This window comes from Equus quagga, chromosome 11 (genome assembly GCF_021613505.1).
Source record: "Equus quagga isolate Etosha38 chromosome 11, UCLA_HA_Equagga_1.0, whole genome shotgun sequence".
In the NCBI taxonomy this organism is placed as follows: domain Eukaryota; kingdom Metazoa; phylum Chordata; class Mammalia; order Perissodactyla; family Equidae; genus Equus; species Equus quagga.
Genome location: NC_060277.1, coordinates 9,857,224 through 9,883,593, shown reverse-complemented (window position 1 = coordinate 9,883,593; position 26,370 = coordinate 9,857,224). Strand labels below are relative to the sequence as shown.

The 26,370-nt window shown below is 41.3% G+C and overlaps 1 protein-coding gene across 1 annotated transcript in view; it reads left to right on the top strand.

The window, feature by feature from the left end:
* Positions 1 to 408: 408 nt before the first annotated feature.
* Positions 409 to 26,370, top strand: part of RSPO3 (R-spondin 3) — a 78,536-nt gene continuing 52,574 nt past the window's right edge. The window contains exon 1 of the mRNA XM_046676355.1: positions 409 to 885. Coding sequence (XP_046532311.1) covers positions 789 to 885 — 97 coding nt within the window. The 5' untranslated portion in view covers positions 409 to 788. The remainder of the gene's footprint in view (positions 886 to 26,370) is intronic.

The following is a 26,370-nucleotide window of genomic DNA, read 5'->3' as shown; positions in this document are numbered from 1 at the left end:
CCCTTAGGCGCCTCTTCCCGTCCCTCTGCCAAATCGTAACGCCTGTACTTTTCCAGCTCCCTCTTTCCCTCTTGAAATTGAAAGTTATTGAGGTCGCTCAGGGTTGTTGCTCCAGCAGTTTCCTTCCCCGCCCCCGAGCTCCCCCCGCCCCCCGCAGCCATACCCCCTCTCCCCTCCCTCGCTGGTCCTTCCCTTCCTCTCTCCCTCCCTCCCTCCTCCCCTCTGGGGTGCTCCTGAGAGCCCAACCCAACACTGGAGCGGCTCCTGCTCGCGAACGGCAGAAGCAGCTCGGGGTCTCTCCGCCGCCCCTTGGCCATGGCCGCGGCGCCCACGGCGCCCGCTCCCCTGCGCTCCCCGGGCCCCCGCCGTTGCCGCCGCAGCCGCCGCCACCTCTGAGCCCCAGGGGCCGTCGCCGCCGCCTCCCGCCCGGATCCCGCCCGCGGCCGCCGCCGCCGCGCACCATGCTACCTGCGGCCGCCCCGGCGAGGCCGCGCGCTGCTCCCGGAACCCTCGCTCGCGGCGTTGACAGCCACCCCTGCGGAGCTGCCGCGGTTCAGGGCTTGGACAATTTGAAAGTACAATAGTTGGTTTCCCTCTCCACCCGACCCGCTTCGTTTGCCATCCCAGCACGCCTGTCTATCGGATCTGAGTGGAGAAGTTGTCCGCTGCTTGGGTTCTCTCTCTTGCTCTCTCTCTACACGCCTTACACCTCCATATATTTCTGAAACATTCAATATAATTAATCACAAGCAAAAGGAGAAAAGGAAAGGAAACATTACTGGGTTACTATGCACTTGCGACTGATTTCTTGGTTTTTTATCATTTTGAACTTTATGGAATACATCGGCAGCCAAAACGCCTCGCGGGGAAGGCGCCAGCGAAGAAGTAAGTGCAGGGGTTTTTACGCGTTTGCTTCCTCCCGCCGCGTTCACCTGTCGGGTCGCTGTGCCTGTCCTGAGTCCGCTCCCAGCGGCAGCGGTCCCCCCGCCTTGCACCCCACGCCTCCGACAGGAGGTAACAGTGTGGGCTCCGGTGTGGACGGTGTCCTTCACGCCTTCCACCCCGCGCCGCTTTCTTCCCCGGCATCCTTGCCGGTGCCAGAGTCGCGCGGCCCCGACGCTAAGGTGGCTCCCGCCCCCTCGTAACTTAAGGTTCGCGGAGAAGTTCCGTCCTTGGTTAGACCAGCTCTCGGGATCTGCGCTTGCCTTCCGAGACGCAGAGGGGGGCCTCGCGCCCCAGGCATCCCGGACGCCTGGCCCGCGCGGCATGCCCCGACCACCGAGTCAACGCCTGGATAGGCGCGGTCGCGGCGCCCGCTCACCTCGCGTGGCCGGCTCGCGTGGGGAGACCCGGCTGCGCTCGGGTGCGGAAGAGCTGGCCCGCCAGCCGGGGACCAGCGAGCCGGGGCCTGCGCGGTGCTCCCCCAGCCACGCGCGGCCGGAGCAGAGGGGCGCGCGAGGCGCTCAAGGTTCGCGTGCCTGCGCGCTTGCGGAGCCGCTCGCGGTCCCACTCCCGGGGTCTGACTGCCGAGCCCCGCCGCTGGGAGCCGGAGGTGCCGGGTTTCCAGTTACAATCTTGCCTGTCACGCGTGAGCGCTTTTACCATCTCAGGCCCTTTCAAGTGTGTCCCCTGGGGCAGACCCATAGTGAGGGTGGGGTTCCCCCTAAAGACTCGCGCTCGCCTCCTCGCTGCCCCTTATCCTGACTCCTGGTACTTGGAAGGCTGGCTTGTGAAGGTTTCTTGAGACAGTGTCCTGGCTGGGATTAAACGGACACCCCCAGAGCACCCTCAACCCAGGTGGGTCTGTCTGAAAGGCGGCGTCTTCCAGAGAAGAGGGAACAGACACGAGAAGGCCACCTCTCCTGCTCCAGGGCAGCCCAGCGGCGCGCTGGGGTCTCTGCCGGCCTGGGGAGTTCCCTCGCAAAGAGCAGAGCCGGGCTCGACCCTGGCTCCAGTGGAGGGGACGCTGGTGGGGACAGGGAGGGAGAAACCTCCGCGGAGCTCGCAGGTCGTAGCGAGCGATGCTGTTGTCTTGGCCCCTCGGAGCTCCCCGGCGGGGGAGCAGAGGACGGTTGGCAGCGCCCGGTCATGTGCACCGAGCCCACTCGGAGCGCCTGCCGCGAGGCCCCTCGGGGCAGGCAGGTTGCCGCGTAGAGGACACAGCATAGGTTTGTGTGAGATGGAGATTTAGCGATCGCTTCCCCGCCGCTGTTCGTCTCTGCCCTGCCCCTGGACGGAAGGGTCCCCTGAAAGCTCCCTTTGTGCCGCTCGCCTGGGGCAGACAAGGTTTGATTCTCCTGAAAATTACCTTTAAAAAACATGGCTGGGCCGGAGCGCCAGGGGCTCCGGCCGGCCTCACTGCTTCTGCGATCGCATAGCAGGGGGCAGGAGGACCCAAGCTAAACATGTCAGGGCGTCCGATTTATTATTCTTGGCCTCTGAATGGTTTGTATTCTTCGGAACTCCACCCACACTTTCACTCAAGTCGTGCGGCCGCCTTACAGAAGGAGCGGCCCCCGGCTCGAGCCTTGCCCTCGCGCCTGGTGGTCTCCGCCTCCTCTCCTTGCAGGGTCTGGCGGGGAAATTGAGCCACAGGTCGGTGAGGAAAGGGATGTCAAGAACAAGCGCAGCCTCCTGCTTTCCATCGCTCTTCCAGCCTGTGCCCACTCGGTGGCCACAACCCATTCCCTCCTTCACCCCACGGACGACCCCCGGGCCAGGAGCTGGGGCGGGTCCTGAACTTCAGTGTTAGTGGTGTCTCCGATTGCAGTTTTGGGGACTCTGTTTCCGAAGGAAGACACTGGAAAGAAAGCTGGCTATCCGTTCGTTCCCATCTCCCCCAGCGAGGATAACGGTTCGGGAAGCCGCCCGGGGACCCTGTCCCCGAGGCTGCGGGGAGCAGCGGGATGGTGCACCTCCAGGCTGGGGCTAGAGAGGAATCGCCGAGTCAAAAGGCGAACTGCTTTTCGACCTGCCTTACGAGTCTCAAGGCCAAGTCAAAGGCGCCCTCTGGTTGTGTAGCCAGGAATAAGAAAAGGAGTCGGTGGAATTGGGTTGAAATTCCAATTATTCTGTGGGAGTGGGGGTGGGAGAGAGCTCCTGTTGCAGTGGCTGCTCCCTGCTGCTTCGCACTTGAATCTGCCTTTGCGGCTGGGTTTGCTGATGAAATCCTGGGAGAGGGGCGACCCCTTGCGTCCTCCGAGGAGACAGACGAGACTCTCTTGGCAGGTGCAGGACGGTTTTTGGAGAATGGGGAAGGGTTAAATGGTGAGGAGAGATCTTCGTTAAAGGTCCCTAAATTCAAGGTCAAATTGCATTTGCATGTGCTTGTTTCTTTGGAAATCTCTGAAAGAAATGTATAAAAAACCCCTTTCTCTAATAGGGACTCAGAAAAGGTTTTTAAAATGAAAAATAAGGTAGTAGTCAAAAGAATATTAGAAAGAGGCGGTCTTTCCTATTTTTCCTTCAAGAGACAACTAAAGTGAATATTTAAGAGTATCCCTCTGGTCCGTACGTAGTGAAGTAGCTTTGCTTTCCTAAACTTTTAAAATCACAGCTAACAATATGAAAGAGAGAAAATTAAGGTGTAAGAACTATTGTTCAAAGTTTTTTAAGTGGTCTCTTGAATGTTTCTGTCAAAAAAGATATTTATTTGCAGTGTTAAATCTTGTCAAGTGTAAGGAACCGTGGCCAATCCTCAGCTATAGTAGATAAAGCCCTATCAGTGTTCTCCTGTTTCCTTGCAACAACGCTTATACCATTTGTCTCTGCTTTGTTGCAAACTAGTGATCTTGTTTCCTCTTGTAAAAGAAAGATTTTAAACAGGAGTTTTGGGCCTTAAAAACTTTCTATTGAGTTATAGGTGAATAAATGCACAATAACTTTCTTACCTATTTGGATTCATATACAGCTCCTAGAGATAACTAAACTGAATTCAAGATAAAAATGAAAGGCAATCCTTATTCAGAAATCCCCAGCCAGCAATGTTTTCAGAGGTAAGCCTTAACTTTAAGTACCAGATGCTAAATCAAGAAGGCGGAGCGCAGTTTTTAACTCATTTTCATCTCAGACGTTGCAACTTGGTACTATCAGCTTCTGGATTCCAGGTTATGTGCTAATAAAATTAAAGGTCATATTTGACATAATAATAGGAACCACAATACCTTACTATTGCACTGATGTTCACTTGAATTATTCACTTGGGGCCTTAAAAAGCCACTTGAAGTAGAGAAGCAGGTATTAATATACCCATTTTACAGAAAAAGAACCTGAGAAAGAGAGACTAAGTAATCTATATAACGCCATACAGCTAGTAAGTGGAACTCGTCTCCTGCTATTTATAATATATGCTGATCTGTGTCATAGAGAAGATGCCAGGTGTGTTAAATATTATACCTGATGGTCTCCAGACCATCACTTATTCAATATGTTTCGAGAATAAGCTGCTCTAGTTGACTGGAAATTTTTGAACTGATATTTATATGTATTATACATAAGTGACCAATGTCAAAGAATTAAATACCTAATGGTAATAGTGAAGCTTGCTAAATATAACATTATTTGATTATTCCAAAGACATTGCAGGATCATATTATGCCAGAAGACTATTGTTAGAAACATCGCATGCCAGTGGAGTATCCTTTTTATTTGATGCCATCTATTAATTGGGTTTTAATTGTTTCGATTCCAAAAAAATGAAAGTTTGAGAAGTCGTTGTACACATAATAATTACAAAGCACCTATTGCAAAATCTATAAAACTATTTAAAGTCTGGGGGCCGGCCCGTGGCCGAGTGGTTAAGTTCACGCGCTCCACTTTGGCCCAGGGTTTCACTGGTTTGGATCCTGGGTGTGGATGTGGCACCTCTCACCACGCCATGCTGAGGCAGCGTCCCACATAGCACAACCAGAAGCACTCACAACTGGAATATACTGCTATGTACTGGGGGGCTTTGGGGAAAAGAAAAAAGAAAAAAAAAAGATGAAGAAAATTAGCAATAGTTGTTAGCTCAGGTGCCAATCTTTAAAAAAAAAAACTAAAGTCTTTCATGAAGATGTCTGAAATACAGGAGTAAGAATACAAGGAAAATAATTTTGATCATAATAAAATCAAAAGTGGTTTATTGAGATCTACTGGTCATTGCTCAGAGCATGACATTATTTCACATGTTGAGCCATTCTTTGAGAGTTTAGGTGAGTATATTGCTAATCCTGGAAAATGACAAGTTACCTTTAAGAGAGGAAAATCTTTCATTCTACTATGCACTTTGTAATATTAATTTTGAATGAAAGTATGGTTTGGATATTGGCTACAAACCCGTCTACTTTTGTCGCCAGTCTACCTTGTTTTTGAGAGAAACAGTGTTTTCCAGATGGAGACATGAGTAAAATTTGCTGGAGAAAGTATATTCTGCAACATATCATGATATCTGTATGAAGCAAAGCCACAAATTCAAAGTCTTAGGCAGTAGTGGTAATATCAAAATACAAGAAAATACATTTATTTTTTTGACTTCTAATTTAATTTTCACTACTCTATCAGAGTTGTTTCTAAAATGTCCCTTTTTATACTATTTTAATTCTTTATTACTTCAATAGAAGGATTTTACTAAGAACATTAAGAATGATAATTTTAAAATATTTTCTCTTTAGTCCCAAGTTATTGTATGTAAAGTAATTGAGAATATAAGAGTGTGACAGTGGTTTAATGTCACCATTTCAATATTCCTTTAAGCATGAAATCTGAACAGTATTTCAGCGTGTAAGTAGATAAGTTTTGCTAAATCATTTTTCCATTAAATATTTTCCTGGCATTTAATAATCTACAAATTGAGTCCCCAGAAGGCGATCAATGGAAATTACAACATGTAGTTAAATTTGATTTTCAAGTTATTATGGGGAAACCCTTGCCACATTACTACAAACCAAATTTATTGGTCATCTGATCCTTTTAGACTATTTGAATCTGCACACAGATCTGCAGATTGCTACTAAATATCCAAAGCATTTTCTAGCTAAATGGTTAATCGTTTTAAAAAATGCAATAGTTCTTTTAAATCCTATTTAGTATTGATAAAATACTATGGAGAGTTCTCCGTACCCTATGTAGAGTTAAGATGAAATGATCCCTCTGCAATCATAAGAATGAACTATCAAAAAATAAAACTATTCTACATGTAGTCATTTACCAAACCATCTTTCCTCTGTCTCTATCCAAATGTCCCATTTGCACATTGTTCTAACCTCTCTTTCCACTTCCTCACTATTCACCCACCCCACCCCCCAAAAATCCTTTTCCAAGTAGTGAATTCTTGAAATGCCATCAGAGTGGGTATTATATTTCATGAAATGTAAGAATCAACTTTGGTTGCCATTAGGAAAACATCATTCAGTTTTGAGAGCATGGTAAGGATCATGCAAGACAGTGTGTTGAAATTATGTTTTACTTGGTTAAGACTATTTCTTCTCCTAACAGTGCATTGTATGCTTGCATTCTTTTGAGAGTGATCATTTGAAAAAGTGTTGCGTCATAAATTATATAGATTTTTTTGCCTTGCTTTTGATTTCAAGGAAAAATGTGAATTGCTTTTTTGATTGTGAGGTTTAAAATGATTGGATTATCTTCATATTTACCGTCTGTTGGACAACACAGTAAGTTCGAAATTCTTTGCAATTATACCTTAACGCAATATATAAAGTATAAAATATACATCTGTAAACCATGCTGCTCACTTCTTCTATTTAATTCCACTAATCAGATCTTTCCATTTAGGAATATTACCAGCGTTCTCATTAAAGTGCTCATCCAGCAATACTGAAAGGAATGGAATGTTCCATTCTCAAGGATTGTGGGGGTGCTGAGAATACTTACCATCTAAGTGCCATTGAGTGCTAAGAAATCCCATTTTCTGCTCCAAAGGTGTTTCAACAACATGAAACTTTTAAGCAAAATACCTGAATTATTTTCGCATGTGAAGTTTGATAATTTCTAAATTTCACTTAAAAAAATATGGTTGCAGGTGCTTCTTATCTGATAAGAGCATTTCTGCTTTAGTTGCAATCTTGGCAAGGGACCTAGTTACCATCTGCTGTCACTAAAGCTCTTCTAGAAGTTTTTTAGAGAAAACTCTATGGTACTAAAGAATATTATTGCCCAATTAAATATGTATTTGGTAGCTTTCAACTATCTTTATGCTTTACGTAAGAATCTAATCCAGTCTTCAAAACACTACCTTATTAGGGTTCCATCTGACCTTTAAGAATTTGATGAATAGCAAGTATCATAAGTTTATGGTAGAGACTGAGACCTAAGAAGCCATTGAGGGAGACTCTCTCATGCACGCTGGGAAAATTAGACTGAGAAGTAAAAGACCTGGATTCTCCATCCTGCACTGCTGCTAAAATCTGGATAACCCAGGAAGGTCCCTTTACCCACTAGGCTGCAGTGCCTCATAAGTGAAATGAGGTGGTTGCTCAAAACTATAGATCTAAGTGATTGCTATAGTCTCTTCAATTTTTAATCTTTTGGTATGTGAACATAAATCATGACTAGGGAGTCCTTCTAAACTTAGTCATATTATTCAACAAAGTATAGTGGATAACAATTAAGAATGCAAACAAATATAAGGATTCATTTATTGTAAGTAAATTCATCAAATAAAGATTAACTAATAAGTAATTTATCAAAGTAGAGAATAAATTAATGATGATATTCCCCTCATTCACAATTTCTAGTGCCTGAAAACCAGTGTCATAGCATTGATCAGCATACTCAGTCAACAGCAGGTCCAGCATGTCCTTGGGCTTAGAGGCACAGGGATCTGGTTTGGAATGCCAGTTGGAGAGATGCTTCGGAGCTCTCCTACCATGACAGGCTTTCAGAAGCTGCCTGTGCTGGGCTGGAAGTGGTAATTACAATAGCCCAGCTTTAAGGTAATAAGGCCCTTTGCTGTGACAGTGACTGATTGAGCAAGAGAGTACACACCGCTGATAAATGATTAAATCAATAGGTCTTGCCAACTAATTGGATATGAAGGGAAAAGAGGAGGAGGGCTGTATTTGGCATTAAACTTTGGAATGTAAGGACCCAGGTCTGGGTGACTGGAAAAATGATGGAAATAAACAAAAAGGCAAGAAAGTGGGAGAAGCTGATTTGGTAGGAAACATTTTTCTTTTGAGCTATCTTTATTTGGAGGGCCGGCAGGACATTTAGTAAGTCAGAATCAAAGTTTCAGAGAGTGTCAGGGGCTGAAGATAAGTATTTTAGAGTCACTCACATAAAGGGGATAATTGAATGCATGAGGTAAAACCTAGTGGTGCCTTGTTTATTGATATCGACAGTGTTTGTAGTGCTGACATTGAGATTTACCGGTAATATCAAAATCCGAGCATTACATTAAGGTATTTTATCTATTTTAAAGAGTCAAATATATCATTCGCAACTGTTGTTTTTCATTTTTATAATACTCTCCATATTATATAAGAGAATAGTAACTGATGCCGTGAGCTGAAGGTTCACGTTGCTACATCTTCCACCTAAAGCTCCTACTTGGAAGTCTCATCACCTGTGGGACTATATGACTTTGCCACAGATCATAGGACACTTGAAAAACTTTATGGCAATGAAAGATAAGTTTCCTTAAGCTGTAAACCTGTTTCTTTTATGTGGTTCCATTTGGACCTAGCATCTACTCAGAACAGTGGCATTCTACTTTCAAGCAGATTTCCCTGTAAACTGCTCTCTTATGATAAGAGAATCCCAGGAAGGGATGAAACGTGAAGGAACCCAGGCCATCTACACGGTGTGTGGATTGCATCTACAACATCCCCACTGAGTCATTTTCTGGCCTCAGTAACAACCAGGACCCGTGCCCTCTCTCTCTACTCCTGTTCAATTTGGGCTTTCTGTATCAGAAGCAAGTTATGTTTTCTAGTGTGTCTATTCTCTCCCTTGTTCGTTTCTGAGTTCTTGGCAATGGGCGTGGGATTAGATTTAGTTACCTTAAAACATCATTCTAAAATGAATACACGATAATGCAATGCACTATATTCACTCCCAAAAATTGTCCTCAGAAAACTAGCTGGTAAGCATATTCATAATTATACCCCAATACAAAGCACATTCCTGAGAGTAAGTGGTAAAGCAGCCCCCAATTTATAACCACATAATACAAACCACCACCACACAATATAAAATAACAGAATTTGTGAGCTGCTTACTTTAGAACACTGTTTTCTTAACATATGCTTGATAAGTTGGTCAGAAAAAGAGTAGCTGGTTTCTCATTGTTATGTTCTCCTCTCATCCAAAGGGATCTCACAGATATGAACACAGTCATCTTGACAAAGGCTGTCATATAAGGAGAGGAGGTATCAGTCACATTTTGCCAATAAGAGGTAAAATGTTACGTCAAAGTCGGTGTAAATGCCTCCTGGTAAACTACAGCTTCGGAATTCTCAGAGCCACTGTTCTATTCACATACATTTTATTTTAATATACATTTATATTTGTTTGTTACAGTGAGTATTGTGATAATGATTATTATTTAAATAACTGCCATGTTTTAATTATCTATGAGTGCCAGACTCTGTATTTGAGGCTTTTGTAAAGATTCTCTCATTTAGTCCTCACACCCACCCTGTAAGGAAGGTGCCAACAGTCCCCCATAAGTTGCCCGAGATCACTCAAAAATGAGGTGGTGGACCTGGGCTTCCAGCCCAGATGTGACTCCAAAGCCCACGTCCCGCCTTGACCTCTTCACACCACCTCGACTGTCGGGATTTTAGTACTCTCCCCCACATCTCTTTGTCTTCTCTATCCTTTATCCTCTCTTTCCTTAAATCTGCCCTATTGATGGTTTTTAAACATAAAATTGGCTGATTCTTTTTTCATTAGAAGCCACAGAATAGCACAGTTTGCATGAAATACTCTAAGATTAATCTTCCCATCTCCACTGTGCATATCCAAGGGAAGATTAATTTAGACATGAGGATGTGAGCACAGTCTATAATTTTGCAGTCAAATATCAAAATCTTTTTTGCATAGTTTATAACCGCAATAGATATTTCCCTGGCTGGCTTTTGTTATCCAGAAAAGTTATCTTTAGGGTGCTTCATAAAATTTGTTATTTATGCTACTTTTACCATGAGCATTAACAGTAACCTCCACTCCAAAGTTTTGCTTTATGGATCTTGGTAGAGTGATTTTCAACCCTGAGTTCAAATGAGAATCACCTGGCGATCTTTAAAAGCAAACCAGTGCCAGACTCCACCCTAAACCAAATGAAACTGTCTCTGGGAATGGGGCCTGGACATCTGTATTTTCAAAAGTAGTCCTGGTAATTCTAACTTGTAGCAAGACTGAGAACTACTGTTGGAGCCTTGATTGAAGAATGCCTGTTATGGCTGAGCACCTGTTGAAAACAATGCCAATTTCATGAGAGTTAGACAGACAAAATAGACTTGTGTGGACTGTGATAAGGATGAGCTATATGTCATTTGAACAGATAGTAGTTTAAAATATAAAGCAATAGCCCCATATTGTTTATCAATAAAGTATTGTTAAACTTGTGGTGCTGACTAGTGCAAACAAGACCATCTGATGTAGAGTTGTTACTGCCAAAGGGTCTAAGAAAAAGAGAGCAAAGTGTCCACAGTAGGACAAGATAGTGACTGTGACAGATACTGCTTGCCAGAACAGAGGCAGTCAGGGCTGAGTGTATACCGTGGGTGAGGGAGGGAGGAAACAGGATAACTGTAGAAGATGGGATATCAGCTATACCACAAATTTTTTTCAAAGCTACTTAATAATACACAACTGTTTTCATGGCTTACCAGATGCTTGGTAACATGCCCTAGAGTCCTCTTTGTTTTTAGGAAAAACGTGATGATTAGAAAACTGCCTAACAAGAAGTAAACATCTCTTTCTTTTATAGTTTCTACAATTCCTGACTAACTAGAGTGACTACTGGTGATCAGTAAAACTACTATAAATAGCATAGTTTTAACTCTATCTTAATGGGTTAAGGTTTGCGGTAGGTTGTTTATTCGTGAACTTACTGTTTTTACTTCTCTCCTAATGTGCTCTTCTTTGGGTGGCTATCTTCATTAAATCTTGTTTATTATTATGTTCTAGTTCGTGAAGGATTTTCAAACCTTGTCATAAGCCAGGGAAGCTCCGTGTAAAAGTGAAGTGGAAGTGCGGACTTCCTGTCAGACTTCATTCTGCTTGTTAAGGGGGCTCCTTGGGAGAATCAGGGTTCCAGTGAGTCACTAGGCCAAATCCCAATAACTACAATTGCCAAAAGTAATTAGACTGAGGAAAGCCAGGCTCCTTGGGAGGAGGGTCATCCCAGCACGCTTGAGCCATTGCTCCGCGGTCAGACCTCGTTACTTGTCCCTAAGGGTTGGGAGCGATCATGAGTTACAGAGAGCAGGAAATCCACCAGAAAACAATACTTTTCCACCCATTTTTTTTTCCTCAATAGGTTATTCACCCTAAGCCTGCAAGAGATGGAAATATGCCGCCGGTATATGTGCACAGTTCACGTCACTATCATCTTATAAACCACCTCATCTGCCTGCATAAGTGCAGATGCACGCACAGAGCTCCTGCTGGCATCATTGCAAGGTCTGCTCCTCCCTCCTGAGCAGATAAAAAGAACCCAAGGAATTTAGTCTGAGTCTTTGTAAGAGAAGTGTCTGATCAGGATGGAGAGGGAAGGGATCCTTGTAAATTTCCTAAGGTCAATTTAGATATAATATTACTGAAGTACATTTGGAAAGAAGAAAATAGTAGTACATTACCCCAGGAAAAAAAGAGTTCTAAAACCTCTCGAGTTAGGAAATGGCCAAGAGCAAACTTACGATTTCAGGATGAAAACAATACTATTTAGAAATATGGTGCTGTTAAGTAGCTAAGTAGACATTATCAATAACTAAGTGGTCCTCGATTGTTAAACTTTCAATATGCTAGAAATTAGAAGATTGTTTAATCTTTCTCTAGGAAAATATTCAAGTAGCACAAATATATCTGGACTTTAATAATCTAAGTGAAAGTTTGTCTTTGAAATTATTGGCATTGCCTCAAATACCCAGGAAGGGTACACTGTCACCTCATGTGATGGCTCTTTAATGGAACAAAGACACAAAATTCTCATTGATCACTGTCCTTAATGTGATTTCACATTATGATTCAGATGACTTCGGCAGATTTCAATACTCCTGTGACCTTAGACTACTAGCTCTCTTTGTTTAAACATGTGGATGGGTGATACTGCTTATTTTAAATCCACCGAGAGGCAGGCAGGCAGGCAGGCAGATTCTTTTTCTGGCCAGCCTCCTCTGGCAACTGGCACTCTCCAGGTAACATTTAGCAAATAAACCCCGACCTCGTGTGCTGTGCACATCTGAGAGTTATAATAACCTGCTCTCGATATGACCAATTTGATGGAACTATATATTTACTTTTCCTCAGTCTTTCATTTGACCATGAGTAATCCAAGAATAGGAGAATCTTAATTTTTGGAAACTTAACAGCAAAACTGTGACCTGTGTTTACTTGTATCACTACCTTTTGATGGCATTAATTTATGCCATGAAATACAAAAGATATAGGCAAATGCTGCTTGACCACAAACTAAATGAGCACGTAGTGAGCAGCTGAATATTTGTTTCTTACAGAATTCAGTCTTGTTTTCCAATTTATGACCAATTTATTGATATAAGTCTGAAAGGCCCCTCACTACTGTTTGGTAGCAAGAAATAAAGTCCAAAGATGGTACCTTAGCCCCTTTGGCCTCAATTTACCCACTCATTTCATGCCATTGTCAAGATGGTAGCTCTTAGCCCCCTCTACAAAAACTAATATAATTTAGAAGAGGCAGTCTCTCTTTCCTATAGCACATTTATAGGACACCCACCCACCTTTCCAGCTCTGTCCAGAGCTTGATGTAGATCCAAGCTTTTAACATAGATCAGTGGGATTCCCTTGGAAGCCAACTAGGCTTGCAGGATCATGTCAATGCATACTTGGTCCTAGTACAATCAATAGTATGTGCCATTCCACCCAGCACGGAGCCTCTAGGACCCAGCCCTGATTCATGTGTGTTTTCAGACTTGTGAGCATTATGTGCTCACACCTCAAAGTTTAATTTCTAACAGAATAAGGGAGAGCTCCAGGAAGATCTCCAAACTATTTCAGGCTACTGCTACCATCTTCAGCAGCCATGTGGACATATCACTGACACGCCAGGAATTCATTATAAACTGTTGGCCTTTGAACTTAATATATTACCCATACTATAAATGGAGAGCTTACAATCCCAGAAACCTTTGTGTAACAGTTTTTAACCAAACGGCTTAATTCATAGGCTGTGGAGCAGAAGTGCTGTCATTCATCAGATAGGAACACATTTCAAATGAAAATAGCCAAGATTTTCCAGTGCAGGATATTTTCTCCTCCCTTCCTAGCCCAAACTCACCTCCTCATCCACTCCCCAAATTCTAAACCACTACTAAGATGAGTTCAAGAGTCTTAATTTTAGAATCTTCTAAAGAAAAAGCAAACACACAGACAGCCTAGTTAATTTATAACACACTGCTGCATTTATCTTGGCATTTATCTTGGCAGATTTCAATTCTCTCCTGTCTAACTAACTCTTGCATGCTGACTCTCACTCAGCAACTCATGCGAGTAAGTCATTTCTATATATTAAGTGCCTCGAGGGCTATTGCAGAGAATAAGTTTGGTGTTTCTTCACACTTCTTGTACAAGTTTCTTTCCTCATACACAATTTATTTACTGGGTCTCTGAAACCTAAATAATCCCTTTACTTTAAACCTGAAGCAAATGGGGAGTCATTTTTACAAGAGCAATAAACGAAAGTGGCTGTTCAGATACTTTACTTGAATTGGTCTGCACACTGAAGTACCTTTTTGTTAATACAAACCTTTCATGTTCTAGCAAGCAGCTCCCTGAAATTCTAGGACTGCTTAAAATTATACGACCAGGGACCAGGAATCTCCCCTCCCCTCCACGCCAGCCCCCAGCTCCTGGGAGTTTGCCAGCAATTTTGCAGGATTCATTCTGACAACTGTTCTGGTGTAAATATTTAGAGAAATCCTTTCCATTAGAGATTAAACAAAGTGTAAGTAACTGTTCGTAAATGATAGATCTTATTAATGTTTGCAACAGCAGGCCATATGCTATCGGATGCACAGATTCCAATACTGTACACAGGAGAAAAGACGAGGGGAAAAAGAATCAAGACAGGAATTAGATTGAATTGTATGTAATCTGAGCTGCAAAACATTATTTTAAGTTATCACGATAGAGATGACATGTTTTAATGTGCACAGAATGTAGGGGAAATGAGTTCACTTAAATAGAAAATAGTAAAAGTTTGCTCCTGGTGTTTTAATGGTTTAAAAAAGGTGAGGGGTAATTACAGATCTTTTTATCACCATGCCAATATAATGCAGTTCTGAGCTGTTTCTCCATATTCCCACCAAAATGAAGTAATACGTCTGAGATCCTATCTGATGTAAGCTCTAGTTTCCATATTATTATTTAAGAACTATTAAAAGGGATAATGGCAGGCTTCTAATGCTTATATCAAATATCACTTGTTAAGATAGGGTGGTACCCTTGCCTCAAGGGGTGGAAGCTCACCACTGTTCCACTTCTGTGCTTTGCTGTTTGTATGGCGTTTTCAAGTGTTTGTTATATACTAGGGGCCTACACACCTAACTAATTTAGAGCATCGGAGGTTTCACTGACTGAATTTCAAATTAATTCTGCAGTATTAATGATTACTGTGATCCTTGACTAGAAAACGTCTACCTCCTTTAGACAAGTGTTTCCTTCTTCCCTGAGGATTTAAGGTCTACACAAAAATATAAGAAGCTGTGAATTTGAATTCAGTTTCTTTATTAACAAGTCACAATCTGAGATTTCTCATTAGCATATGCAATTTTTTCTTCTTTACAGGAGTAGGATTTTTTTTTTACTTTACACTAGGATTTTTTTTTTCCTGTGGAAAAGCATTTTAGAAAAAGGATGCCATGCAAATAATGCTGATAAAATATCTACAATGGGATTTTCCTCCTCCTTGTTTTGCTTCAAACATCTGATAACAATAGTTCACTGCTGAGTCTCCAACTGAATGCCACTTGAATCCTGCATTTGTTCATGATTTAGCAAAGAAAATAATAAAAGGTGACTTAAGCAAGATGAGCTGGAAACTTTATAAGCTTCATTGCAGGAGAAGAACATCTTTCTCATTGCCTTTTTAGCGTCTAGATTTTCTTGAGTTTGGGCTATAGCTAGAGAAAGCCCACAATAGGGGGCAGGTGGATTTGATTTATAATTAATACTCTGCTGTATCATTTAGACAAATCATTTAGTCTGTGATTCAGTCGCATTCACTATAGAATGGGACTCATAATCTTTCATTTGTCTAAAAGCAGGAGACATCTTGAAGCGCCTCCAACAGTAAGATCAAGAGCTTTCCATTTTCTTCATGTAGCATGATCTAACCTTAGATAGTCAAAACTTCAAGAATGTGAAGTTAGGGCTTGAATTCAAAAGCATAAGTTTCTCTTTGTACTTTCATGGAGTTTTTTAGACCATACTTTTAAAAAGCTGACAAGTGAAAAGAAAGTTCTGGTTGGGGGAAAATATGGGGAACAATTGAAATTAAACTTAGCCCTAATTAAAACAGCAAAAATTCATTCATTCACTCAACAGCTATTTATTGAACATTTAGTATGTGCTGGATTACAAAGTGAGCACCACACACTTGAAACCTGCCATCATAGCATGTCACAGTGGTTAAGGAAAGAAAATACAAAGCCAGAATTAAACAGTATTCGGCTTAAGATAAGTTAGAACTATTAGATACTCTTTCTAAGCTGTATAACATTTTTTTAAGGCTTGTTTAAATAGAATTGGAAATTAATTAGTTTACCAATGAGCCTGATGCACACCCAGAGTTTTCTCTGGAAAACAAGGATACTAGACAGCATGTGGGGATGAAGCAGGAAGGTGGAAGGAAGATCAACTGAAAACACTGGAGTTTATTGGGCCTCCCAGTATTTTCTTGTCTGAAAATTTATGACCAATGAATAGGAGTCATCATTTAGCATGACGTGTGTGACAATCATCGGAAGTATGCTATGCACACTGTAAACGTAGTTGGCATTGTTAGATAAAGCTTGTAATGGAATGGCATAGTTTCGCTGAGCAAATTTCCATTTTCGGCACATTGACTAATTTCTATAGTGAACTTTCACACTAGTTCATTAAGTGGAATTACTTTCACCAAACAAACATTAAAATATTGTATGTTTAAAAATAGTGCATTTTTGTCCATCTCTCCAAGGCATTTTTCACCCCTTTTATGGTAACCCCTTGACCACTACGTGGAGCATACAATCCAATCTACTTAAAGCACCAGTTTGGCAAACACGTGTCAACAAGTTATTTGGATTTCTTACATAAGGCTGTTGATGACCTTTCATAACATCAATTGACAGCTTTAAAGATGCCAGTTGCCAGAATTCAGAGTCTTGAAAACAACATGATCCAGTTCTTTTCTGTAGGCCATTAGTAACTTGTGAAGGGTTTTGAGTAAAGAAAGGTAACTATCAGGTATTTTTATATGTGTTATCTCCTGTAAGTCTCACAACAATCTCATGCTATGTTAACTATTTGTAAATGAAGACACTGAGGCTCGAAACGATTAAGAAACAAACCAAAATGACATGGCCAGAAATGGTACAACTCAGTGTACACCCAGATCGTCTGACTAAGACACAGCTTTCCCCATTACACGCTGCTTTCCATTAAACCCATGAAAGGAGAATGCCAGAGGAGGTTTAAATCGGGGAGAGTCCTTTTCTGCAGCTGAGATGGAACTACTAATGCCTCCTTAGACAAAAAGTGAGGGTGAGACAGAGCAAGCCCGGCTAATTGACAGAAGTGGTTACTTGGGAAGTGCATTGAGAAGACTTTAAACTGTTTTTAAAGCAGGGGCCTGATAAGATCATAAGGATTGTTCTTAAAAGCTGTCTCTAATTGCTAAATGGTAGCAGTAGTGGGGGTGGGAAATAGAAAGCTGCCAGCGCTGTTAATTAAGGAGGTAGAATCCATAGGAAAGGGCTTGGAGATGTGGACGAGGAGGGCTTCTAGATTCCTGCCCTCAGCAACTGGATGGTGCCGTTTACTGAGAGAAAATACTGGAGAAAGGGCATGTGTAGATTAGATGTACGACATGTTGTAATAGCCAGGAAGACTCGGGGGAATAATGTATGCAGAGGGCCTTCGTGTCACTGAAGAGGAGAATGCGAGACCAGAGAAGTAAGTTACTAGATTGAAGTCACCTTGCAGTGGAGCCAAGAGTAGAAACAACTCTTGTGGCCATTCTGTAACACCAAATGACGCACAGCAGATGGACCCAAGGACTGACGTTCCAGGGAAGTGCTCTGTGGATCTTCTGCAATCTGATATCTTATTTGTTTAATTAATGGTCATTTCAAAGAGAATTATCTGTTCACTCGATGGAGATTTATTTCACAATCTCCTTATTTCCTTATTCCATGAGATCCAAATCTTACAAAGTTACTATAACCTGTTGCCCTAGTCTAATATGACTCATGATACGGCACAATTTAAAAAACAAGCCAACTACACATACTCTCATCAAATACAGTTGTCAGTTTTCCCATCAAATGTATTCTTATTCTATTCCTGGGAATGGTTAGGTTCAAATCTGGCCCTGAGTTGGCAAAGTATCATTATGCCCATCATTAACAATAACATCAATATAATTTTGTACAGCTTATAAACACTTTCCCATCATCATCTTATCTGATTTTTTTAATACCCTTGTGAAATGGGCAGAGCAGGTTTTACCATTCTCATTTGACAGATAAAGTTCAAAGATGTTAAGTGATTTGTATAGTGTATTATTTGTATAGTAACACAAAGTGGCAGAACTCAGCCTCAAATTTCTTATAGGGGTATATTTGTTTTGTTTTACAAGTCCATGGCCTTTCCTGCATTGCTGCAATCCCCATTTATCTTCTGTGAAGTTCCTACTATCAGTATCATTTCTTTGGGTTTGATGATAAAGGCATGTAAATTAGGGGAAATCTGGGTTAAGATGAGATTATTCTTACTGGCTGACAAGGTGAACTGGTGGATCTTTAAGGTCCTTTCCTATTTGAAGATCAGATGTGAGCCCATGGGGTGCGGGGGAAGATACCCAGGGAAAAGGGTGCCAAATAAACTATTTTAAAGACTGAACATGAATGCTTTCAGATCTAAGAATAAAATTCTAAGCCCATGGCTCCCTTCGTAGTCTTTCATAGCTAAAGGAAAATAAAAATAGAGACTTGTAGTGATATGCTATTTTGGAAAATGATTAAGAAAAAAAGTTCCAATTTTGCTATTTCACTGTCTATAATCATTATTTTTGTTAGATATAGGGAATGAATTAGGATGCAGAAATTAGCTAATAGTGAGCCTTCTGGTGAGACAGAAGGTCCAAAGCAGCATACCTGTTGGGGTGTGATAGAAAATGAGCCATGTTGGATCTCTTTTTGTAACAAAAGGTTTGGGCTCAGTAGTCTAAGTATAGATTGATCATTTATAATAGACCACCGGAAAATTTGTTTTATCCAGTGGGGAAGATGGAAAATCAGAGCAATAATTGTCAGGTGTCTCTGCTCCTACTCTGGGCAATTTTCCTGACCAACTTTCCACGTCCTGTCTCCACGATGACTACTCACCCAGGACTGAACATCAGAGAATGATCTCAAACACTGGATGATGTAATGGGATATTGCTGTTGTAAGAAATTAAGCTTAGCTCCAGCATTTTAGCTCTCTTTGACTTTGGAAAACTCTTAGATTCCGTACCTAAATTTGTGCATGCTCTGGTGTGTTGAACTGCTGTGTTGGAAGTGTCCCTCCAACTGTGTGTTCTGACCTCCTATGATGCATGAACAACTTTTCCTAAAATTCCATCACCTTTCAAAACTGTGATGTTTCCTTGTTATCTTCACAGTAAACTCCTTAGCCTGCTATTCATACTCTTTATGTTTATTCTTAACTTTTTCTCCCCTCCATTTCACACCATAAGTTTTACTTTTCAGTCAAACCAAAAAAAAAAAAAAAAAACCTGAGGAATTCCACTAATGCTAGGTGGTCCTAGTCAAAGTACCAAAACTCCATAAGCCTCAGTTTGGGGTTTTTTTGGGGTTTTGTTTTATATAAAATGAAGGGGTTTATTTATTGTTTCTGATTTATTATGAACCTGTTAATATGCCTAGTCCTGAGCTATATGTCTGGAAGACAAAGGAGGAATAAGAAGTCCAAGCCCCCAGGACCTCAAAATAATCATTTTACCTGCTTTTCTCCCTGCCTCTGTCACCTATCCATCTAGTTTAATATTTAAATCCCCTTATCTCAGTTAATTACATTATTTTGTGGCTGGTCTCTCAAGTTAGAAAACCTCAAACCAACTTTTATTACTCCTTCATTTGCCCATTTAAAATTGATTGTCAAGTCCTGTCAATCCTGCCCATTCTTCTTTGGAAATAACTTTAAAATCCTCTTGTGCATCCCACTAATGCTCTTCCAGTTCAGCTCACAGCCATGCCAGGTGCAGAACGTAACATCCTGCTGACTGTCTCAACTTGTGGACTCTCCTCCCCAGTGACTCGTCTCTCTGCCGTCCCAGAGTATTTTCTTAAAACCAAATTAGATCATGACACTGATTTATCCGTAAACAGTTCCTCCCAATTACATATAAGATTAAGTTCAAACCCCCACCAGGTTTCCCCTTCTTTCTCAAAATCCAGCTCGAAGAAAGAAGGTGCTTCGAGGAGGTTAGCAGTTTCCTTCCTGCCCAGGCCTCGTACGGAATGTTTACCACACTGGCTTTACTTTGCTTATGGTCTCTCACCATACTTTGAACTCCTAGCTCTTATCCATCTTTCCATCCAAAGCAGCAAGCATTGTTTGACAAACTGCCTCAAGGAAAAAGGAGAAGACGTACTGGGTGTGCTTTACGGTAGTAGAGCTTCCGGAAAGACAGGTTTACGTTCAATATGGGGAGAAGTTTTAAAATGTTCAACATGAGCAGATGCTGTAAAATAATTATGTTGGCTGCCCCTAAATATCATACGATTTGTTTTGTTAGACATGGTTAAATAGACTGTTCTGGGGAAGCTGTTTGAACTAAATCCCTCTAAAGTTCCAAAGGTTTATGATTCTATCAGCTGGAAGATAATGAACTGTGTGGACCTCGGTGTGCTCATCTGAAATTTGGGAGAAGGAAGAGATCTGAGGTCCTTTTAAATTCTAGTTATAGTCACCATTCTTTCAAATATTCTTGATGTATTCCTATATAAACACTTGTTTATAACGTTTTCTCTTTTCCCCCTTTCATTTGTCTAAGTTTTTCTTTTCCTTCAAGTCCTATAACTATTTGTAACTGCTCCCATGGTCTCCAAATACCTCAATCTTCAGTCACTGCTCCTGCCTTTTAATTTCTTGTGCACTGAATTTCTAGTCTATGTATTTGTGGCCCTTAGAATACAAAAAGACTATTTTACTGGGGCTGGCACCATGCTATGGTGGTTAAAGTTCGTCATGCTCTGCTTCAGGGGCCCGGGTTTCTGGGTTCGGATCCCAGGAGTGGACCTACACCACTTGTCAGCCATGCTGCGGCAATCCCCATACAACGTAGAGGAAGGTTGGCACAGATGTTTGCTCAGGGCCAATTTTCCTCAGAAAAAAAAAAAAAAAGATTCTTTTACTAACTGTATTGTAGGTTTCTTGAGTGAGAGACCATGTTTTGTCTCTCAGCCCCTAGAAGAGTATTTCCAGTAATCACTGAATAAAGACTTATTTGTGAAGATGGCAAGGATGTGATACTGAAAGTGTGGTATTTGTCTCACATCCACCTGGGGTGCTTCTGATAAATGCAGCTACCTAGGCCCACCTCTTCATCCCTGAAGCAAAATCTTTGGAAGTGTAACCTATGTACCTGCATTATTAAAATGTACTCCAAGTCAACTTTACACACAGTGAAGTTTTAGAACCACTGGCATAGAACTGCAGGTTCTCTACACTCTTCCAGGATCGTTTTTATGGCCTGCCTTACCTCTTTCAGTCTGTTTAAGCAGGTTCTTGTCTTCAGTGGGTTGCTACAGACCCAGAGGGCTTCGTGCCCAGAATGTTTTGTGAGGCCCCCATTGATTGAAAGCTATGTCTGCATTTCATAAAAAGTAGCCCTGCCTGTGACTGTTAGTGAGTCCCTGGCTCCCTGAGTTTCCCCAAATCTCCTGTGTTAGACAAGCACCGGCATCTGCCCTCTCTCCAGCTTCCTTGCTTGCAGTGTTTTGAGAGAGTTATTATTGACTAAAGCTCCCAGCTGCCTGGAATAAGTGTGGAAACAGCATGAGGATTAGTTAATACTTCTTGGGTAAAACAAAATGTCTTAGACCTACTGATTTGTAATGAGTGCCCATGAGAGTGCCAGGTGCTTACGGACGATCTCATTTACTAACCCCAGGATCTATCACGTAGCTATTCCCGCGTTACAGATGAGGAAGCCTAGGCTCACAGAGGTTAAGCAACTTTCGTTTAAATAAATAAGCAGATTGTGAACTCCTTGACACAGATTATTGGTTTTACTATTTTTGGATGCTCAATAACGAGCACAGTGTCTGGATGTTGGATAATTCATTTAAATGACTAGCTGGATGGAGAGAGAAATTTTGGTTATTCAGATAGTAAATATCAGAACTCTGTATGAGTCCAAAGCCACTTCTCCACCACCCAGTGCCTGTGCTCCTTTGAGAGGGATGCAGGGCTTATTTCTGACTTAGGTGGCAATGCAGTGAGTCATGCATACAAGTACAAAAATGCCTCATACTCACAAAGGTGCATATCAGCACCTTCTGTTCTGTCAGCAACTTTATGAATCTAGGAGAGAAATCCGCTTATTTTCTCTGCACAGCATCTTAGAAGTGCACATAAAGCCGGACTTATTTAATGGTATACCCACTATTTGCACATCTTCTTGTGCCTGCTAAAATACCACAAGCCCCTCACATGCTGTTTGCTTATGCTAAGACCTCAGCCATCACATATGCTACTTTAGCATGCTGTGTGGCAGGAAGATCCAAGTTTGTCCAGAATATAACAAAGTAGAGTTTGTTTTTAGCACAAACTGAAGTTTGTTTCCTTCAAGAATGTGAACTTAGCCATTATGGAATCACACTCATGCAGATTCATTCCCATTAAACTATCACATTTTCTGTTTATGTTGATTTCTAATTAATTCTCTCCTAAAAAAAAAAAGGGGGGGGGATGGCTCTCTCAGCCAGACCAGAGCACATAATGATTCCCACTGTTGGATGAACACTGTTGGATCTGTCTCATGAAAAACGCTGTTATTACCACCCACTAACTCATCAACAGGTCCTGGCTCTCTACAGAATCTGGGTCTCCATTACCCCTGTCCACGCCCTCTTGTCCTCTATTCACCTCCACTTGGGAACATGGCCACTTGGAGAAGGGGAAGCTTTCCCTCCCTTAGCAACAGCTGGAGATGCTGATGCAGTCCCTTATATTTTACACCCGTAGCAGAGTGCACTAACCTTATGATAGATTTTCTACTAGTGGTTAGGAAAAAAAACAACTATTTTTGGTTCTGCAAATACTTTTGGTTGTAGTTTCAGTAGCAGAATCAACTATAGCTGTCTGGTAGGTCGCAATATGGTTTTCACGACTTTTGAAGAATCAACTTTAGAATTAGCCCATAGATTATTAATTCATTTGATGGACAAAAGAACATAATATTGACATTCTAAAAGGAAGTTCTACTAAAAGTGAAACTAACGTGTTGTCGCTCTAAATTATTTAGACTGTGTCAATGAGCATCACTAATGGCAAGAATTCAGAAAAATACAAAAAAGATTATATGTAAGATTGCAAAATGTTTTACTTTTTATTTTCTTTATTTGTTCTTACGATCTCATATATTTCATAACTTTCCTGTTTCTCTTCACCACCATCACCGCCACCCACCCCCAAACACAAACACTCTAGTAAAAGAAATTGAACATTTAAAACCCCAAAGCAAACTAAAATTACTGCTAGAGAGAGATAGGAGGAACAAAGGAGAAAGGAAATGTTCCCAAGAGCAAAGAACATGTAGATCGAGGCACAGTCTCTTCAAAGACTGGAACCTGAATGTAAATTCCTAAGTTGTGGCTGGTTAGAACTTCTCCTCTAATATAACATTGGTAAGAGAACATGTTTTCATGGAATACAAGATGCCGGCTTGTTCCATAACCCATAAAATTAACAAAAATTAAAGTGAATAACTATAGCAGGCAAAATGTGTTCTTTCCTTTCCTTCTGATATTTGCTTAGCAACACAGAGTCTAGATGCACTTCGCATGTAGTCCTGGCTATTTGCTTTGGTCCGCAAGGGTCCATAGGATCTGGCTCGAAGCTCATCCCTACTGCTCACAGCTCTGCAGCCTCACTGGTTCCCTTTGTGCTGCTCCTCATGCCTCATTCTTTCCACAGTTGTAAAAGTTTTGCACTTGCTGATGCTCCACTTGGAATCAGGTTTTCATGGTTGCCTCGTCATTCTCCATGTCTCAGCTAAAGGGCAGCCTTCTCAAGGGGCCCTCGCTGACCACCATATTTCAAGGAGCTCCCCAGAGTTATTCTCTGCCTTACCCACGTGCTTATTCCTTCACAACACTCATCACAATCTTTAATCACTTAATTATTGGTTTACTTGTTTATTAACTGATGAACATCATGAGGTCAGGGACCAGATTATCTTGTTCACGCCTCCATTTTCTGCATCGTGTTGCGTTGGGTATATAGTGAGTTATCAGAAATTTTTGTTGAAAACGTTAATTACAGTCTCCACAATGTACATACGATGCAGCCCACTTTTTCTGGCTTTCATTTCTAGTCCTGATACTGCAGCCTGTGGATAGACAAAGAACCGCCACCAGCCACCAACTTGGCGTCTAGCGACCAAATATTCATCATATCTTAGATTTCAGGAATTCTATATCTGCCATCATTTGCTAGCCATTTTCTTAATATTCTGAGCTGGCTTGATTTTAGTGGAAAGTCTAGCTAATTGCTACTTAATGTTAGGTCTGTTTTATTGCTGTGGTTTTATTTAAAGTATTTATAGAATATAAATATTAGACTCCCTTCGGAAATTATTATTCAGTAAGAGAAAGAGAAAGCATTTCCAAGTTCTCCAAGAAATAGTTTCCATTAAAAACAGTATGTTTCCCCACATAATAACGGTGGAGCTCTAACTGGACTGTGTTCAGCAGCTGGTGAAGACATTCCTCTCTGAGACTGTTAGGAATTTTACGAACCTATTGGTATGGGCACAAACTTTGAGAATACTCAATGTTGATTCACTGGGACAAAAGATGTGGCAGATTCTCTTATCCTAAGGGTTTCAAGTCAATTAGCGTCTGTGCTTTGACTTTGATAAAAGACCAAATAGAACCTGTGTGTCGTGTGTCTAATTATGTATATATATACATATAGGGACATGTACATACACATACACAAGTGTACATTAGTATATTTAAATAACATAGGTGAATTTTAATTCATTTAATGATTAAAACTATCAGATGACACAGTATTTCAAAAATAGCAAAATCTATAATAAGTTTGTATATATAAACATGTGGCTCTTTGAACAAATTATTAGTCAAAAATAATAATGCAGGGCTGTGATAGACCCTTATTCATTCAGAGATCATCATTTGAGAATATAAAGGAGTGCCGTATATCAAGAAGTAATTATATTCACTCAAAGAGCGTTTGATATTTTGCTGTCTATACGTGACACTCTCAGACTGCCCAAATGGTTGTGGAGACCCAGTCGTTAGAAGCTTTAACTTAGGAACGAATAAGAAACATTGACTCTCAATATGTTCTGGGGTTGATTCAATAGAATTTGAAAGAGACTGCCAAGTAATTCAAATTTTTAACATTAGATTTCTCTTAAAGCAAATATTGCCAAACATTCCAGAGGAACCATGAAACATCTCTTTCTGTGACCATAACATTACATTAAACTTAAAAATTATTCTATAACAGCCAAATCCCAAGACATGATAGAAATGTTCTGTCCTAACTTAGACAAGAAAAAACTCTACATTTTCTCTAAGTGAATGTGTAACTCAGGTCAATGGCACCTAGAAAAGCCTTCATTATTTTATTTTGAATGATTTATTTTATAATTAAGCATTCTCAAAGTGTATGTGATTTGAAACTTGATTTCTTTACCATATGTTCATAGGCACAGCCCACTTAAAATCAATTATTATGGATACTTTCTGTTAAATATGTTTTTGCTTTGACATCTTTATTATTTTTTTTTTCTTAAAGATTGGCACCTGAGCTAACAACTGTTGCCAATCTTCTATTTTTTTTTCTGCTTTTTTCTCCCCAAATCCCCCCAGTACCTAGTTGTATATTTTAGTTGTGGGTCCTTCTAGTTGTGGCATGTGGGACGCCACCTCAACGTGGCCTACTGAGCGGTGCCATGTCCACGCCCAGGATCCAAACCCTGGGCCGCCGAAGCAGAGCATGCAAACTTAACCACTCGGCCATGGGGCTGGCCCCTATTATTTTTTAAACACACAAATAAATAACTTATCTTTTATATTTATTGCCTTCATCCATTCGCTAATCAAAAACTCTTTATTTAGAACCTATTTGATAAGCAGCTGCCCTGTGTAGAAGCTGGGAATTATCAAGAAAATTATGAAGAATTATGAAGACCCACCAGAGTCCTGCCTTCAAGAAGCTTCCAGTCAGTGTGAATGTCCTCATAAAAGGAGAGGACATGGAGGAAAGAGCAGACGTAAAAACAATTTAGATCATAGAATCCCATTAATCTCTTCTCCCTACCTTTTTTCTTAAGGCCACTACATAGAGAAGAGCAGGCAGTGAATGTTGTGAAGATAATAAAGCTTTAGAGAGAGAATCTGTATGGTTGTTTTTCCCTTCGCTTTTTTTCCTGGTGAGGAAGATTGGCCCTGAGCTAACATCTGTTGCCAATCTTCCTCTTTTTTTTTTTCCCTCCCCAAAGCCCCAGTACATAGTTGTATATCCTAGTTGTAGGTCATTCTATCTTCCATGTGGGACACCACCACAGCATGGCTTAAGGAGTGGTGAGTAGATCAGTGCCCAGGATCTGAACCAGTGAAACCCTGAGCCACCAAAGTGCAGAGTACAAACTTAACCACTCGGACACAGGGCCAGCCCCAGAATCTGTATGTTTTTTGGTTAA